We start from the raw sequence: 19,390 nt of genomic DNA on the forward strand, positions 1-19,390 counted from the left end.
TTAGGTTAAGCGGCAGAAGTGGCAGATTGTACATGGAACGTTGGTAGCTTAATAGTTTGGAGTTGGACCATGGTTTTTAAACGCGTCTCCTCACGTCTCGTTAGATATTTGAGATGATGAAAAAATTCTTATTAAAAAATAAAATAAAAAAAATATATAATTAAAATAAAATTATAATATATTTATCAAAATAAATAAATTAAATATTTATATTATTATATATATTTTATTTTCATTGTTACATATGTTTCATCTTCTTTATCCGATTTCGTTTTAAATCGAATAAAGAAGAGGAAATTTTCTCCTAAAATCTTATCTTTTCATTCACTTGATTGAAAAGATGAAAAAAAATCAATTTGGATGAAAGAATATAAGATTGAGAATATTTAACTCAGACGAAATTTTGAAAATCTCGTCCGATTTATATTGTTTGTCTTGCGATTTATTTATTAATATTAGGTATCATTTCTCTCGAACGAGATTTTACAAAATCTCGTTCGAGATGTCTTGTTTATCTCACGATACGTGGACGTCTCAAATAAATTTGTGAGTTGATCTTATTCAATCTCGATACCGAATTAACTCGAACAATACGTCCCAGTCTCAACGATTTTTAAAATCATGGTTTGGACTTGAAGAATTAATTCTTAATTAATTGGAGATTAAGTTGAAATGGGTGACTTGGATTTTTATTATTTAGGATAAATTATATTTTGACCCTTTGTAATTTATTATAATTTCATATTAACCCCCTAGTATTTTAACAATTGCACTTACCTCCCCTTTCACATACAGTGTAGAAATTCAGACACTATTTTACCTTCTCATTTTATTTATATTTTTATAATAAAAATTTGAAAATTAAAATTATAAAAATGTTCCTGTCTAAACATTCACAAATCATTAGGGAATTCATTTTTTTTACAAAGATTTTTTTGTTTATTAAAAAGAATAACATTTTAAAAAGAGAAAAATAGTCTTTATAAAAAAAAGAAAAAAAAATTCAATTTCTTACTGTTTGATTGACGGCAAGTAGATGGAAAGGGGTATAAAAACCCATTAGATAATTATAGGAGAGGTAAGTGCAATTGTCAAAAAGTTAGGGGGTCAAAATAGAATTATACCAAACTATAAGAGGTGAATTTTCGCAGGTAATTTTAACTAATAATAATTCCACATGTAAAGAATTTGAGAAACTAAAGACGTTTTCAAAGTATATAGTTAAAAGGGCGGTTTGCTATAATATTGTTTTTTTTTTAAATACAAAAATACCCTTCTTCTAATACTTACCCATGTCTCTCACCTCTCTCTCTCTTTCAAAGACTTCTCTTTCGTGCTGTAGTCACAAACAAAACTCTTCTTCTCTTCTCTCTCTTATAGTCGACAAATCATACACAGTTAAAATATTGTCTCTTTCTCTTACACAACACGTAGCTCTTCGCTTTGGGACAAAGCTTTGACTATGATTATTGTTTGAAGAAGACTATTCAAAGGGGGAGGAACAACTGGATTTTGAGAGCGAGGAATGAAGATTAAAGCATGCATTTATATTGCTATAAATTAAAGGGTTTTAATGATTTTGTAACATGTGATACATGATAGTCAAAAGATCGAAACATTGCTCTTAAACCCATGGTTATCAGATTCCTGCATAATATACATATAATTTGTGAATTTGCCAACAATGTTCCAACTTTATCAACTCCAAGTATTAGAGATCTCAAAAATTAAGATTCCAATTATTCTCGTGGAGGGGAGGTGGCCAAATGGCAATCAAATGCAGTTGGATCAGGAATAAACCATGATAACTAAATCCACACATTACAATTATAAATCAAAATGAGATTACAAATATTGGTCCTAAGCCATTCATGATTGTGTATATTTAAATAGTCAAGCATAATTTAAAACTAAGGGTATGTTTAATAACATTTCTCTAGTCTGAAGTTTGAAGTCTAATTTTTATTTTCTGAAATCTGGTTATGGAAAAGTTGTTTGTTTGTTATTTTGAAGAGCTTCTGGTTATAAACAAAATTTTAAAATATAATGGTCATATTGACAATATTATCCTTTTGTAATTCTAATAAATTGCTAATCGAAAAACATAACATGTTATGGATAATGAAATCATCCACACATTTAATTTCGATTTCTAATAAATTGAACACCACAAAAGTATTATTTTCAAATTAAATTCATACTTGAGAAATTATATTCCAATAAGGTAATATTCAAATAATAAATAATCATGCATTTTTTAATTGATTTGCAATCTGATTACGTAAAGTGGTTATATCATGTGCTTGCGATGAGAATATTTTATTATAACATGATGAATCTTCTAACGGTTCGGAGTCTATTAAAGAATTGCTCGTTTCGTCGACATCAACTTCATATTGTCGAAATAACTTACTTACCTATGGTTAAAAATATAAACGACATTCAAAAATAGTTTTTGATATGCAAGCACTACCAAATTGGATTGAAATGTGAGCTACCTAATCACCTCTTCATCATCCATGGAAAATATAATTCTGAGCTATTCCTAGAATAGATACTAGTATTCTATGATTTTAAAAATCGTCAAAGATCAAGATGATTACCCTAATAATCTCAATCGTTTTTTCTTGAAACACCAAAATTAACAAAACCTAAACCCCATACACTCAAAAAATCCTAGAGATTTTTAAATTATAAGCATATAATCGAAATTACATATATAAAATTTATGATGTTAAAAGAAAAAAAGATGTTCATTAATGGATGAAAATGGAAGATCAAAGATAGAAAGAGATCTTACTGTGTTAATTTCAGAATGAAAAATATAGGATTTTTGAACGTGAAACAAGAGAAAGGAGAGAGACCTGGATAACATTGTTATAGAAGAAAGATATGTAGAAGAGAAATGTGAAGTATAACATTTAAAAATAAGGCTTTTATGATTTGTATAAAGAAGGGATAAGTGATAGAAATTAGTGTTTTTAGAAGGGTATTTTAGGAATAAAAAATAAATTCAAAATTCGTAAGTTTCATCTAGCGTCTCCCATCGCTAAACCAAAACTTTTGAATTTTGGTTTTTAATTTTGAAATTTGAATCGAAACAAACGATAATAGCGTTTCTAAAGTCTGAATTTTAAAGGTGCACCACCTCCATTCAGACTTCAAAAGTGTTACCAAACACATACTAATACTCTTTTTAACATACACACACACACACACACATATAGAGACGAGATGGAATGAGAAGATTTTGGGTATCGTGGGTAAACCTCATTATGAGATGAAGAGGTGATTTCGAAGAGAAAGAGGAGATCAAGGTTAGGATTTTTCGAAGGTTCTATCAAGTGAGAGGGAGAGGAAATTTCGAAGAACTAGGTTCCGTCATAGGTGAAAGAGAAGGATGAAAGATGGAAGTTCCGTTTGTTTTTTTCTTTGTAGGTGAGATGGAAGCTTTGTTCATTTTTTCCGATTGAGTGACAAAAAAAGATGAGACTTGAGAAAGAAGAAAACTAATTCATGTGAGAGAGACTCACTTGTAAGTTGTAAGGGTGATCTATTAATAAAACAGGTTCTAATTGAAATTTATAAGTCTCTAAGTTTGAACAGATTCTAAATCAAAGGCTAACAATTAGAATACATTATTATTTACTACCAGTAGTAGTAGTAGTACCATATCATAAGTAATAAATTTTTAGAAGAGTAACTCATTTTAAGCTCCAATAGACAATTTATATGAAAAATTGAAGAATTTTATATAACATGCATTTATTTTGAAATTAAAAAAATACCTTAAATCATTTATAGCATGGAAAGAAATGATAAAATAAATTTGTTTCAGGTACTTGCGAGTATCCATTGGATAGAACCTGATGGTTCCGATTCCTATTGATTTAGTTACATTTTAGACTCTACTCTAATCGATTCCAATAAAAGGAAACTGAAATCAAGGTTTTTGATTCTGATTCGATTTAATGGGTACCCATTGACCCTAATGTGGAGATCCAAAGTATTGGATTACTCTCAAGTTGAAAATGATGAAAACATGATTAGAACCCAATCATTTACACTTGATATCGAAGAGAAAAGCTTCAAAGGAGTTGGGGTTTCATCTTCCTTTCGTTTCAACAACAAAAAATAGTAAAGAAGAAGAGGAAAATTATAATAAAATAAATAAATAAATAAAAAAGTAACAATTTTATGAAAATTATCAAAATAAACCTATTTCGGCCCTTAAAGGGCTGAAATATTTTTTTTATTTAATTTTTTATAAAAGAAGAAGTCAACAATTGTGACTGTTAGTTTTTTTTAACTTTTTATTTTTTAATTTTTTCCCTGTACATTTAGGAACTGTCTAAAACCGTTCCTAACTAATTATTTTTTTTTATTTTTATTTTTTAATTTTACAATTTTTTTTGGGTATGATTTCCCCTTTGTTTAACCACGCGCTTGACCCACACGTAGACGACAAACTGATGGGATAAAATTTACATTTTGACCGTTGATCTCGCAATCTAATCCAACGACCCTTTTTGAGTTGTCACTATTTATTGATTGAGTTAAAACTAATTTTCTTTAATGAAAACTTGTCTTGATCCCTTTCATCAGTGATGAGTAGTGTGCAACAAATCGATCCTTTTTATTATATGATGTGATTTTATAATAAAATCATTTCGAACCTTATTCATAAGATAATGGAGTCGTAACTCATAACATCACAACCCTATTTTAAATTACAAAAAAACTTTTATAATATATTAACGTATAAAGTTTGGTATAAGATTAGCTTATCTTACCGATTTGAAAATTTTGCAATAATTTTTTAAATAATTATAAAAAAATTTAATCACACGTAACCCTTATTTTTATAGTGCACATGCGTTGACATAAATGGACATGCCACCTACCAATTCACTTAATAAAAAGACTAAACTGGGAGATGATATGTATAGGCTTTAGTTGATCAAATGGTGGAAGTATGACACGTGTACATTTGTTGGTGCCCATAATCAAATTATAGGCACGTGGAAATGTTAGTAGTACCAACTATCATTAATAATGCTGAAACCACATACAACCAATCAAGGATCCACATTTCAGTTAAAAATTAGTTATTACATTGAAATTAAAACCAAGACGCATTTGAGTCCTTTTGCGGTAATAAATGTCCTTTTGAATCAATAATCAACAGTCGAAATGTAAATTTTATCTTGTCATTTTGTCGTCTACGTGTGATTAACCAAATCGGGGGAAAAAAAATTTAATAAAAAAATATTTTGTAAAAATTAAAATAATTTTTGACTTAAGAATGATTTTTGACAATTCCTAAATATAATAAAAAAATAAAAAAAAATAACGACCCCAATTGTTGATTTTTTTTTTTTATAAAAAAATAAATAAACAAATATTTCAACTCTTAAAGGATTGAAAATTTTAATTTTACAATAATAAAAAAATTCAATCTTTTAAGAGTCGAAATTTTTAATTTTTTAATTAAAAAAATTTTAACCCTTAAAAGATCGAAATAAGTTCATTTTGATCATTTTCACAAAATTATTATTTTTTTGAGAATTATTATTATTATTTAATTATTTTTTGATAATTTCTTTAGAAGAAGATTAATGAGATAATTAATCAATGAAACCCTTAAGTAAGGGTGTTTTTGTTATTTTATATATTTGAGGGTATTTTGGATTTTTAACGATCTTGGTGGCCCTAATTTATCCTATTTCGCAAGCGGTTAATACAAATTTACCTTTTTTAAAAATAAAAATGCAACCCTTAGTTTTGTCGGATAAATATCTCAACTATTAATATAGTCTGCCAAAGTGTGCCACGTGGTTACACGAAGGCTCATGTGACGGCTCTACCATTTGATTGGAACCGACTCGCATCCGTTAATTTATACGTGCTAATCTCCCAAGACGAAGGAGAACAGACACGTGTCTTGTTGTTTCAGAGGCTCTCTCAAACATAAAATAAGTTTGCTCTGTCTCGCAAGTTCTAACGAGAGAAGGTCTGAAATCTCTGCGAATCTTCTCTGGTTTGTAGTCAGATCTGAATCGCAAAGTTACTAGTGAAGATGCGAGTTTTTTCCTTCTACGTGAGAGCTTCTCGAGCTTTCCAAGACTATCCTTCACTTTCCAAGCTTATTGTTCTCTTCACTGTCAGGTCCATTGTTAATCTTCTCTGTTTCAATTTATCTATACTTCCTTGATTTTTTTTCGTGTTGATGAATAGTAGTTTGAGTTAATTTAGATGGAAAATGTTTATTTTTCATTATAATTACATTTGTTGACTTCTTCTTGTTGTTTAATATAAATGTGTGTTTTTGATTAATGGAATCCGATAGTATTGGTTCCAACATTCGGTGTGAAAATGCACTACAACGCGATTTTGTTTCAAATTGATGAAATCTATTGATTAGAATTGCTAGAGATGTAGAATTTCTAACTTTAATTTCGATCTATAAGTTAAGCTTCTGAGGATGTAGAGTTAATAGGAAACATTCTAACTTGTAGTTGAGTTCCCTAATCAGATCTGATGTGCTCAAGATGAATTCGATCCGATGAACATAACAATCCAGTCTATTTCATTATTTTGGATGATTACAGATGGATTGTGTAGAACTGAAGTCTATTGATTGGTTGGTTACGTTCATCTGATTAGGTCGTCTTCAGAGATATCCTTGATGGTTCTCAGCTTCTCGTGACTTATGTATATGCAAGAAGCAGGGAGGATACGGCCTCGCTTCAACTTTTATATTTCTACTAATCTTAGTTTTTCATGGCTTTATGTTCCGTATTCAGTCTTTTCATTTTTGTTAATGATGCATAATTTAATTTTTGAAAATGGTATGATTTACAATCAGATGTTAGGAATGATCATATGTGACTTAGAAAGAGAAGGAGCCTATTTATTGCATTGCTATTAATATTGTTTCCTGTTACGGTTCTTGGCTCTTTAAGTAGGAATATGATGAACGCAAATTAGAACACGTGGGGATGGGCTATGTTGCATTGACATATGAGTGTTATAACATGCATCAAGTGTGGTGAAGCCAAAAAAATTGGAATCTCGATTCAGCGATATATTGGAATTGTTAGTGTTCTTATTTCATGTTAGAAGATTAGGGTTAAGGAGAAGAGAAATGAGTAGGTCACTCCCAATAGGGTTCGGACTCTCTTTTATATTAAAAAAATGTGGTTGGTCATGTGGGCTTAAGTATTGGGTCCACACAACATTAAATAAGTACTCTAATTGGAATATTCTAGATGAAATGTTGAATTCATCTTGAAATTATTTCCCGGGTGCTTATAGGTGAATCTTGAAAATGGAAAGACATTCTTTCATTTTCTTCTTTTTTTGTTTGGTCATTTATTTGTAACAAATCTAGATGTACTATCTGCCACCCCTCACTACGTGCCTGCTTTACATGTGTCTGATTAGAATATATTTTGAGTGTGTAATAGTTTGATGTATCTTGTCATTCATTTTCTCATGTCTATCTCCTTCTCCAATTTGCACTCATTCTGTTGGTTATTGCAGTAGTGGGGGTCTTGTGGCATATTCTGAATCAAACTCATACCATGATCTGAATACTGCTGATTCTTCTGAAGTAGATATAAAAAAAAAGAGGGTGGTGGTGCTTGGAACTGGGTGGGCTGGCACAACTTTCTTGAGAAATGTGGACAGTTCCAAGTATGATATTCAGGTGGTCTCACCTCGTAATTATTTTGCATTTACTCCTTTACTACCAAGTGTCACATGTGGGACAGTGGAAGCACGCAGCATTGTTGAACCAATTCGAAAAATTGTTATGAAGGTAATTAAAAGGAGTTGCATCAATACAAGTGATATAATTATAGTCCATTAAAACATTATCTATCTTTTTCTTATTCATTCGATGTAATTTTATCTGTTTAGCCTATTTTCTTTATTCTTCAAAAATAGAAAGTTTTCCGTTTGAGAAATGTTTTAGTCTGGGGTTCTGGGTACTTGATATGAAATTGATGGAGAAAACTTTAAGGCAATGTATGGAAACTTAGAAAAAAACTTAGAGAATACTGAATTTACTGACTGAAGTTTTCTACTGAGGAAATAGAAAAACTATAAATAAAAGAAAATCCGTTTAATGAGTCATAGTACAACACTGCTTTGTTTCGTTGGACTTCTGTTTGATTTGTTTTTTGATAGTTATTATAGTTACTGAGGTGATTCCTTGGTTCTTCTGTGGCAGAAAAGTGGACAGATTGAATATTGGGAAGCCGAATGTGTCAAGATTGATGCAAAAAACAAGAAAGTTCACTGTCGGTCGACCCAAGGTGTGAACTTAGAAGGGAAAGAAGAGTTTATAGTTGACTATGAGTACTTGGTGATAGCCTTGGGAGGCCGTGTCAATACATTCAACACACCTGGTGTCGAGGAACATTGCAATTTTTTGAAGGTAATTTCCTTTGTTAACTTGCACTTACATGCTCTTACAGCATCTTGTCATAGATAGTCTATAGGTGGGTTTCTACATGATCATATGGGAAACAGCACTTGGCATCCATGTTTGGGCAAGTGTTGTTGATAGGATTTTTTTTTTCCTTTCATGTTTGGGCAAGTGTTTGTTCTATTGTTTCTTCAATCAAGAAAAGAACTTCACTTCTTCATGTAGGAAGTAGAGGATGCTCAGAATATCCGTAGGAGTGTGATTGACTGCTTCGAAAGGGCCAGCCTCCCCAACCTGAATGAGGAAGAGAGGAAGAGAAATCTCCATTTTGTTGTTGTTGGTGGTGGGCCAAGTGGTGTGGAGTTTGCTGCGGAACTTCATGACTTTATTAGTGAAGATTTAGTGAAACTTTATTCTTCCGTTAAAGATTTAGTGAAAATAACACTTCTTGAGGCAGGAGATCATATTTTGAACATGTAAGGAAGAATTTGATATTTCTAATTTGTTCTTTGTTTCTTAGTAGTGATTCTTTTTGGAATGATTATTCATTAAAAAAAAAAAAAATTCTTTTTGGAATGACATGTAATCTCATAGAGCCTATTATACATCATATTTGTTGCGAGATTCATTTTTGTATTTAAAAAATCAGGCATTGATCTGCGTGGATTTCTGATACTTTATTTTTATTTTTTTATTAATGATTCTTGATGTTCACTTGATATATGTTGGAGAATTGCAGAGCCTTACATACTTTGCTAAAATCCCTAATATAAATTGCAGTTCCAAAAGAATCCTTACCTTAGCAATGATGAATCCCCTTTTAAAAGACACAAGCTTTGTGAACATTCTTATGCCTTCAGTTAGAACATATACAGCCGTGAATCTTTGTGCCCAAAGTACAAGGAGAGAAAGAAGAGGACAAAAATGCGTTTTCAGTTTTGAGCTACTTCTTTATTTTTCAACTTGTTCTCATGCTTTTAGAGCTGTTTTTTGCAGGTTTGACAAAAGAATCACTGCTTTTGCTGAAGATAAATTTCGGAGAGATGGTATCAACCTGAAAACTGGTTCCATGGTTATAGAAGTAACTGATAAAGCCATTTCTACAAAAGAAAGATCTAGTGGAGAAATTTTTTCTATACCATATGGAATGGTTGTTTGGTCAACTGGTATTGGGACCCGCCCTGTCATAATGGATTTCATGCAGCAAATTGGTCAGGTCATTTGATCTAGGCCTTTCCACTTGTCTTATTTTCCCTTTTCTAATCTGATTTTAACTCAAGTCTGAAAATTGGGGCCATTTTTTATCACTAGTTATAATTTAGGTTTTTCCTTTTTATGTATGTGGAGATGTATCTTTTTATTGGTGGGGGGTTGTTATAGTTTCTATAGTTGAATTGAATAACATTTTTTTTTTGTGAGGATAGACTAATAGGCGTGTTTTAGCAACTGACGAATGGCTGCGAGTTGAGGGATGTGATAACGTATATGCACTTGGTGATTGTGCCACAATTAATCAACGTAAAGTTATGGTATGTGCAGCCATAAGTTGTTTTTTTTTCCTTTCAGTTATGTACTCAAGAAATGGAGTACTTGTTGGATTTCTGTGAACTTGTTTTGTGTACCATTCACTTTTTTTAGTTTGTTATCTCTATTGTTTAATAGCTGTTAATAATCTATTTGAAGCATTCCTTGCATTAAACTTTTTTGCATCTTCTATTGATTGCATGTCATAATCATATTTCATAGACTCAGAAGAGTAACAGATATAGAGCTACTATATCTCCCTCTGAGAACTTGAATCTGTAATTTGATTAGTGTTGACATAAAGCTCATGGGCTTAGACCCATAGCTCAGTTGGTTTGACACATGCAAAGCAACTCTGAGGTCATGGGTTCAAGTCCAGCTTACCCATAAAAAAAATAAATCTCATAACTTTTAAAGAATTAATCAACAATCACCTTGATAACAACTTCTGTGATCTCTTTTGTTGGTCAGGAGGAGCTCTTTAAAGGATAGACAGATGAGTGAACTACTTTATCTATGCAAAATGAAACTTCATAAACCTTTTTTTTTGGTGCAAAATAACCTATCTTCCAACCACAGTTTATTTAATCTATTATGCTAATTATATTTTTATATTTTTATTTCTGAAATGTTCTTAGGAAGATATCTCGGTGATATTTAGTAAGGCAGACAAGGACAATTCTGGCACTCTAACTGTTAAAGAATTCCAAGATGTTATTAACGACATCTGTGAGAGGTACCCTCAAATGGAGATTTACTTGAAGAATAATCAGATGAAAAATATTGTAGATCTTTTGAAGAATGCCAAAGGAAATGATTACAAAGAGTCCATTGAATTGAATATCGAGGAGTTCAAATCAGCACTTTCCCAAGTGGACTCACAGATGAAGAATCTACCTGCAACAGCTCAGGTTATTTTCATACAACTCGCATGTTAAGATTTGTTTTTCTAGTGGTGAAACTTGAACTTATACCTTAACATCACTACACATTACCTTTCTTATGTTTTGTTGCTATGTCAGGTAGCTGCGCAACAAGGAAAGTACCTCGCGAGGTGTTTTAATCGTATGGAAGAGTGTGAAAAGAATCCAGAAGGACCACTCAGGTTCAGAGGGGAGGGACACCATCGATTTCATCCCTTTAGGTACAAGTTTAACATTCCTCGTTTGTTTTTACCCTTAAGTAGCGATATGTTAGGCCACATCCACCAGTGATCTATGATTTCTATGAACTTTTTAAAAGTCATAATATATGATCAAATGCTTTGATATTACAAGAAAATGTCATATCCCGACCGTATTGGCCCTGTATCCTTACCATATCTGTTATAGTTGATGAATTTCGATATTCAGTTTTGGAACTGTGGCCCACGATCTTATTCTCGTTTAAATGAAAGTGAAAGCTGTGAAGTTAATACATTACCATTTTGTCTAATTAGATATCATGTCGGTGGATAGTAGATACATATGTTGTAATGTTAACTACTTCAAGATTTTGAAATACAAAGTGGTTTTAGCTATTTTGGTTATAAAGTGGTATACTCTTAGCTTTTATCTATTTTAATGTTATCAAATACAAAAGTAACATTTTACTTGTTTAACTATATCGGGTATATCCAACACACAAGTGCTGAGTGTTCAACTTATTCTTTAAAACATTTAGTCCCACATCGACTATGAGAAAGATTAGCTATGTCTTTATATACTATCTTGCTTGACTTGTGTGGTAAGGTTAGAAAAGATAGGAGGCCCACGTGTGCATAGGAGCCCAACAGGAAAACCCAAGGTTCCAATTGGAATTTGGATCCGTTGATCCGAAAACCTTAATGCGTGTGCACACAAGGGGGGGTGTAAATCCTCGCTTTCTAGCCTCGTGTTTGTGCGCGGGATTGGCTCATTTTTGCAATTAGAACGTTTTAATCTAGCCATTAATCTTCTTTTAATTAATGGGGTGGTCAAACCCTTGGTCTATTAAAACGAATTTTTTCTAACCCAATAGACAGAGAGAAACTTTCTGCCCTAAAGGAGCAATCTGAGCTATTCAACTTTCTCAGCCATTGTGAGTGCACGCTTGGTTTGGGATTCCGATTGTTGTACCTTGGAGGGTATTCCACTACTCCAATTGGGGCGCGATATACTCTTAAGGGCGGTGATTTATCATGCCTCAATCGTTCTTGCAATTGATTTTCTGTCTTGCTAGTTGCATCAACACTTTTCCAACAACATATTTTAGTCGGGTCACGATAATATGATTCCCCCCTCTGACACCCACCCCCATAACAGAACAGTAGATCATTTGCCTCAAGATACACAAGAAAAAGATTTATGCGTATCCCGAGGCAAATGATCTACAGTTCTGTGATGGGGGGTGTGTATCAGAGGGCGTGTTAGAAAATCATTACACATTTTAGTACTATGAGCAAGTGGTATAGTTTGTTAACCCATATCAATTTTAGTGGCAGTATGTTTATACTTCGTCCATTATATTTTTGCTTAGTATTTCTTTACAGGGATACATTATTGTTTGAAGTTCGATTTGAATTTATGTATGCTACCACTATGTACTTTTTCATTGATGACCCATGGTTCATAATAGCTGTGCGAGTTGGTGACCCTATTGAACCCAGAACACTGCATTTTTTGCGGTAGTGTTTTGGATAAATGCTTAAGATATTTTCCCCAAATGCTCATATATAAACAAAACACAATTGTTTATCATTCTGATATATTTTTTTCATTCATTTAAAGGTACAAGCATTTGGGGCAGTTTGCTCCATTGGGGGGAGAGCAAGCAGCAGCACAGCTTCCAGGCGATTGGGTTTCAATTGGTCACAGCTCACAGTGGCTCTGGTATTCTGTATATGCAAGGTAACATTTTGATTCTGGTCTTTATAAGCATTAGAGCATACGTGTTTATATTAGTAGATGATCACTCTTATTGCTTTCTTTCTACATCCAGCAAGCAAGTCAGCTGGCACACAAGGGTATTAGTGATGATGGACTGGACAAAGCGATTTATTTTTGGGAGGGACTCGAGTCGCATTTGAGGCAAGTGGGGGCTTTTGTAAACAATCTGAGATTATAGGTCTGAGTTATGATCATACCTCTTATGTCTGTATGCTTACCCTTTTTTTCTTTTCTTTTTAATTGCATAATGCATGATCAATGTAGATGTTTTATTTTTTTATTTATTTCTTAATTAGATTTATTTGATTCTTCATTTATCTTTTAAGTGATTTTATGGGTGGGGGTTGCCGGTTGCATGGTTCTAGCACATGCCACATCAGGAGAGTATTTTGAGTATGCCGCGTGGGGGAGTCAGAAAATCATTAATGATGAAATTTATGTTTCCATTTTGCTTTGTGAGTAACAAAAGCATATGTTGGGACCTTTGTCAAGGAAGTAACGTTACTCAGCAAGTTTCAAAGGTGTTTGGGTACAAGGTTGGATCCAGGTGGTTGGCTCAAAACAAGCCACGTTTGATAGATCGGAGGTTGAAAGTAAAGGGAGTTGGGATACCCCTGTTAACATTCTCCTGACCTAGGTCTTTTCTTAGTTCTTAGAAATTAATAAAAAAAATAATCTAAAATCCCTTTTCTCACCTCCCTCTCCCACAACCGCATTTTATTTTTCACCATTATACATCTAATCTAGTCTAGGTCATGAACTCTAAAAAGTTTAATTGTCATTTGGGCCAATGCTGTCCAGGGCTCCAGGTTCTGTATGATGGCTTGGAACATAATGTAACTTTTTGTGTCATTTGGACAAATCATGTGCCTCAAGTGAGGGCCTTGGTCGTATGCGGTCCTTTGGTTCATATAACCTTACATATAAATTATATAGAGATTTATGTATAAAGAGTACACCAAAGATAATGGTTGGGATAATGCACATATCCCATGAATTTTTCTTGTATCTCTAGAATGCATCTTGACCATTAGGGTATGTGTTATAATGGTCAAGATTGTGATTTCATACACGAGTCTCCTTTTATGAGGCCTGGTCCGCCCGGATCCCTACTTTCTACATATAAGACTATAGTAGGGGCATTTGCAAACGCACATGGATTATAAGGAGATTTGTTTATTTTTTATTTTTTGTAATTTAAATATTAGTTAAGAATGATAAAGATAATAAAAGAAAATAGGGAATTAGCGATAAATAAAATGCTGACTGATAATAAAAGAACCGACACCATGTATAAAACATGAGAGGTCTGTACATGGTTTTGACATGGCAAGTGCATAGAACCACAGATCTTTTTTTTATGGATAAACAAGGAAAAATATATATGATTTTGTGCACTTGCTACATCAATCATGTACGTTTTAGCACGTCATTTTGTCATTAGCTTATATAAAAATTACAAAAAGATCATGATAAATTGATTAAAAAAAACACTCAAAATTTACTCAATTGGTTTTGTGTATCACGAGGAATTCTATGATTCTTTGCACATGTCACATCAATTGAGTGAATTTTGAGTGTCTTTTTTTTAAGTTAGTTTATCACGACTCTTCTACCGTATATATGCTTGCACGTGGTGCACACATGCACAATTCTTTATCTCACATACATACTCTCTCTCTCTCTCTCCCAAAAGCAGGCTCTTTCTATTTTTTTCCTGTTGGGATAACTTTCTCATTCATTTACAGTATATCAACATGACATGTTATAAGTGTACCATTTATCTTCAAAGCCGAAGGCATTCTGTTCCTTTTCTTCCATCTTTATAGAACTTTCCTTCTTCCCTACTCAATGTTTTTTCTCCCTTGCTTCATCACACAATCTACCTTTTCCCTACCTCACCTTTAAATCTTTTTCCACCTTTTTTATGAACATTGGACCACATAAACTTGAAAAAATCGACACCACATTTCTTCGTTAAACGAGGATTATAGCAAGCTAAAAACAAGTACTAAAGTTAAAAAAGGATGAGAGAGTCTAATTAAAGTCACATGATCCTATAAATCCTGTGGCCCCAGGTTTATCAGACATAAAAAATGCAACAATTGATTGGTTAAATGGTATGTGGTGGTCCCCAGTAGATCAATGCCATGTGCCAATCCAATCATAGAATCTCTGTTTGATGGAAAAAAAAACTCTTGATGGAGTCATTTGACAAGCACGCATGCCCACGAGGCCCTACAAAAAGAAAATTCCGAGCATAAGACGTCAAAATCCTCAATTAACAAGCTTTTTAAGAAAAAAAATAAAATGTCACTACACTACATATAGTCAAGAACAAACCATATTACTAAAACTTTGGTTTATGGAATCATGAGGATCATTAACACGTGTTGCTCAACTAATATGGAACTTTTTAAAGATTAATGATGAAATTATACCACCCTTTTGATTTCTTCAGTGGCCCCTTTGCTTTAGTTAATGATGGAAATGGGAAGGTTAGATAAGGGTCCAACTTAACCCTGTTTAAAAAAAAAAAATTCAAATATTTCCTTAAAGCTTGTCCACTATTCTATGTGCATGGTAAATACCCTTTATGGTTTCTTTTGGTTTGTTTTGACATGGGTGGCTTTTGGCTTTTGGCTTTTGGCTTTTGCTGCTCATTACACAATCTACGCTTAATAAAGGTTTGGAAAGAGAACACTTTTCTTTCTCTCGAGTGAAGATTTTTCTCCCTTACTCAACAAAAGTGACCCCAATCTCAAGGCATCCAACGAAAAGGGTTCACATGGGAGTGGTACTGTGTCATCTCCCTGCATCTTCACATGGGATGGTACAATGTCATCTCCTTATTATGACTCTTGAAAAGAAATCTTTTTCCCTTCTTTTTTTTCTTAACAACCCATTTGGGTTTGGGTTTGAATTTGGATTTGGATTTGGAGAGTGGAGAGCTCTTGTGGACTTTAAAGACATTCTGGTGTGAAATTATCCTTCAGGAGAGTTTTGGATTTTGCTTCCTGGCAAATCAAAAATATAAAACGATCAGAATGTTAAGTTGCCTAGATCAACTTTTTTGCTTCCAAAGTTTGTGTATGATGTGATGGAACTTAAATTTGGGGTATTTTTAGATGAAAATACCCTTGTTATTATTTTATTAGTGATTAAAATACCTACTCAATGTTATCTGATATATATAAATCTGAAAATACCCTTGTTATTATTTTATTAGTGATTAAAATACCTACTCAATGTTATCTGATATATATAAAGGGCCGGACTATTGGTACCCACTTTTTTGCTTGTAACACCCACTTTCTCATTTTACCCACTGTTCTTGTGGGTTTATGCGACAAATAGTTATGTACTAGTGTTGAGTTTAGTCCCACATTAGATGCTTATTGTCTTGTCTCTCTCTTTATAAGATCTTGGGCCTCTTCACTCATTGTCAATTGATTTTGAGTTGGAACTCCAAATTTATCATGGTATCAAAGCGGGTCTTTCTTTTTTTTATATCACCCATTTCATATTCCATGTGTTTTGCCCCAGTCCGACTCACATGTGCCCCCCTATTGCCTTGTCTCTCTCCTTATAAGTTCTTGGGCCTCTCCACTCATTACCAATTGATTTTGAATTGAATCCCAAATTTATCGACTAGTTTGACCCATCGATTTTTTTAAAACTTAATAGTAAACTAATGAACCTTGCAACAATTTTTAGTAATTACATACCGAATATTTTCAAAAAGGTTCGGTAATAACATATTGAATGTTTTTCACTTGGGATCTTGTGCAAGAAACTGTTTGATATGTAACTATCGATCTAAAAACAATAAATTCAATAGAAATATATTAAAAAAATATACCATCATACGGTAAGTACATACTGAAAAGTTCTTTACATGGAGATCCCATGCGAAAAAATGTGTTTGATATGTACCTATCGAAATAGTGCTGATAAGTTCGATCCTGACTTACTGAAAGTAGTGGGAATTTCATATCTTGAGAACGTGCCAAACATGTTCTTGATGGGTTGGAAACTAAAAGCTACCCTCAAATTCTACCTAAATGTAACCATAGTGGGTCCTTCATTGAACCCAAAATCTTAAATGAGTTCGTGTGTGAGAGAGATTATAAATTTTCCTTAAAATGAGATTTACATTTTTCTTGGAACACTCAAAACAGTAGAAATTTCTTTTTTAAGGAAATATTTTTTGAGGAATGTTTCCAAATAGTTTCTTATAAATTCATTTATTAGTCATCAGAAGAAATAAATCTCCACCTCTTCCCTTCCATCCCTTATCACAAGATTCACAACCCTTCCCTTCTCACCATCCATCCCATAAATGAAATATCTCTCTCTGACCAAACTACCCTTTATCCTCACAGTGACCAAACAAACTTTACCACCGAAACATTAACCCCTCAACCGTTATTTTGTCCTCTCAAAGGTCAATGCAGTAAATGTCAACTAAATTCCAATTCAGTTTCATATACAGAGTTGCAGACATGAAAGATAAGTAGCAAGCGTAGGTTACTATGCTTTGATATCATCAGTTTGATTCCTCTCATCTTCCATAATTCCATTACTCAAAAGGAATTTTCTTGTAAATTTGGCACCAATTGTCCGACCCAATTCGTGGAAATATGAGTTTACGTTTGAATCGATGAAAAAAGATATGGGTGAAGAGAAGCTAGGTAAAGAAGAAGAATATCAAAACTTGCTGACGTTACTCACCGAAGAATCCAATCTTCTTCGATCGATTGAGCTTATATCTTCGGTAATATCTCTGTCTTATTCGATCAAAGTTTTTCAAGTAAAATGGCTTTTAATCCGAAACAAGCTTGAGGAGTTGAATTCAGGACTTATAGCAGCCAAGAATGGCCATTTGGGAGAGAATTTAGCCTTGGCAGACTTAATTCCAGCTATATTAGTGACGGTTAGTGACTGTTATGATCTTGCACGTCGTTGTGTCGACCTTTCCTTTGGTGGGAAGCTTCATATGCAGAGCAACCTCGATATAGTCTTAGTGAAGATCGAGGTTCATCTCACAAGTCTAACAGAAATTTACAATGCTGGAATTCTAACTCGCTGTTCTGCGATCGTGGTGTTGAAGCCTAATGTTGGAGCTACTCGGGATGATATGAAATTCTATGTCAGGGATTTGTCAACAAGGCTGAAGATTGGAGGGTCAGAAATGAAAAAGCAAGCCTTGGTGGCCTTGAATGAGATTGTAATGGAAGATGAAAAATATGTGAGTATGGTTGTTGAGAATGGCAAAATTATTGCACTTTTGGTCAATTTTCTTGAATTTGAAGAGATGGGTATTCAAGAAGAGTCTGTGAAAGTGATTTTGGCGATTGCGGGAATCGATTCTTATAAAGGAGTTCTTGTTGGGGCTGGGATTATTGCAGCCTTGATACGGGTGTTGGAGTCTGGAAGTGAATTAGGGAAAGAAAGAGCGGCGAGGTCTCTGCAGAAACTGACAGAGAATTCGGAAAATGTTTGGTCGATTTCTGCTCATGGAGGAGTAACGACTTTATTAAAGATCTGCACTAGTGGTGATGACAAAAGAGAGTCAATTGGTCCGGTTTGTGGGGTTCTAAAGAATCTAGCAGGAGTGGAAGAGATCAAGAGATTCATGGTTGAAGAAGGCATAATCTCAGCCTTCATCAAGCTTTTGAGATCGAAAGACGAAGCCTTGCAAATGAAAGCCATGGAGTTCCTTGAAATCATGGCTTCGGGGGATGAACCTATTTGTCAAATGATCATTAAAGAAGGGGGGATTCAACCACTTGTTTGTGTATTGGATCCACAATTGTTGTTCTCATCAAAAGCCCAACAAATGGCACTTGGAGCAATTGAGAGCTTTTGTTTCTCCTCCTCGAGTTCTCTAAACATCCTGATGGGTTACGGGTTTCTTGAGCAACTCTTGTTCTTTATTCGTAAAGGTGAAGTTTCACTTCAAGAATTGGCAGTGAAGGCAGCATTTCGACTCTGTGGAGCATTGGATGAGGCGAAGAAAGCAATGGGGGATATAGGGTTTATGCCAGAGCTCTTGAGATTGCTTGATTCGAAATCTTTTGAAGTTCGTGAAATGGCAGCCAAGACACTCTCTAGCATGATTTGGGTCCCGAGGAATAGGAGGATATTCTTGAAGGAAGATCGTAATGTCAATAGAATTCTTCAATTGCTTGACCCAGATGAGGGAAAATCAGGTAACAAGATGCTTTTGCTCTCCACCTTAATGTCGTTAACTAGTTGCAATGGGGGTCGAAGAAAGATTGTGAATTCTAGTTATCTGAAAAACTTAGAAAGACTTGCGGAAGCTGATGTTATGGATGCAAAGAGAATCATCAAAAAGTTATCCGCAAATAGATTTCAAAGCATATTTAACGAAATATGGTACAAATGAATGTATTTTTCTTTTAATGTGTAAGTGTTGAAATAATAAATAGAATGTATCTCGATTCGCTGCCATTGCTTGGTGAGCAAAACAGTTGAAACACTAGATTAAGACCTGGTTTAG

General features: G+C 33.6%; 2 protein-coding genes across 2 annotated transcripts; both read left to right on the forward strand.

Annotated features, from left to right (window-relative positions):
* Positions 1 to 5,917: 5,917 nt before the first annotated feature.
* LOC147411390 (external alternative NAD(P)H-ubiquinone oxidoreductase B2, mitochondrial-like) lies at positions 5,918 to 13,165 on the forward strand. Its single transcript, XM_086448092.1, has 10 exons — positions 5,918 to 6,168; positions 7,546 to 7,822; positions 8,237 to 8,443; positions 8,660 to 8,910; positions 9,431 to 9,650; positions 9,859 to 9,963; positions 10,597 to 10,869; positions 10,981 to 11,102; positions 12,706 to 12,825; positions 12,917 to 13,165. The coding sequence occupies exons 1-10, from the start codon at positions 6,080 to 6,082 to the stop codon at positions 13,002 to 13,004; spliced, it is 1,752 nt and encodes a 583-aa protein (XP_086304218.1). The 5' UTR covers positions 5,918 to 6,079; the 3' UTR covers positions 13,005 to 13,165.
* Positions 13,166 to 16,924: 3,759 nt separating this feature from the next.
* On the forward strand, positions 16,925 to 19,341 carry LOC147411391 (uncharacterized). The gene has a single exon (XM_086448102.1). It carries the CDS (start codon positions 17,528 to 17,530, stop codon positions 19,274 to 19,276), a length of 1,749 nt encoding a protein of 582 aa, XP_086304228.1. The 5' UTR covers positions 16,925 to 17,527; the 3' UTR covers positions 19,277 to 19,341.
* Positions 19,342 to 19,390: the final 49 nt, after the last annotated feature.

Source organism: Akebia trifoliata, chromosome 1 (assembly GCF_017979445.1).
Source record: "Akebia trifoliata isolate Shusen 1 chromosome 1, ASM1797944v1, whole genome shotgun sequence".
Lineage (NCBI taxonomy): Eukaryota > Viridiplantae > Streptophyta > Magnoliopsida > Ranunculales > Lardizabalaceae > Akebia > Akebia trifoliata.

Excerpts from the sequence above, each read along its gene's own strand:
- LOC147411390 (XM_086448092.1), top strand. The coding sequence starts at position 6,080 with ATGCGAGTTTTTTCCTTCTACGTGAGAGCTTCTCGAGCTTTCCAAGAC. Across the intron at positions 7,823-8,236 it reads TTCGAAAAATTGTTATGAAG|AAAAGTGGACAGATTGAATA; the intron begins GTAATTAAAAGG and ends CTTCTGTGGCAG. Across the intron at positions 9,651-9,858 it reads TCATGCAGCAAATTGGTCAG|ACTAATAGGCGTGTTTTAGC; the intron begins GTCATTTGATCT and ends TTGTGAGGATAG.
- LOC147411391 (XM_086448102.1), top strand. The coding sequence starts at position 17,528 with ATGAAAAAAGATATGGGTGAAGAGAAGCTAGGTAAAGAAGAAGAATAT.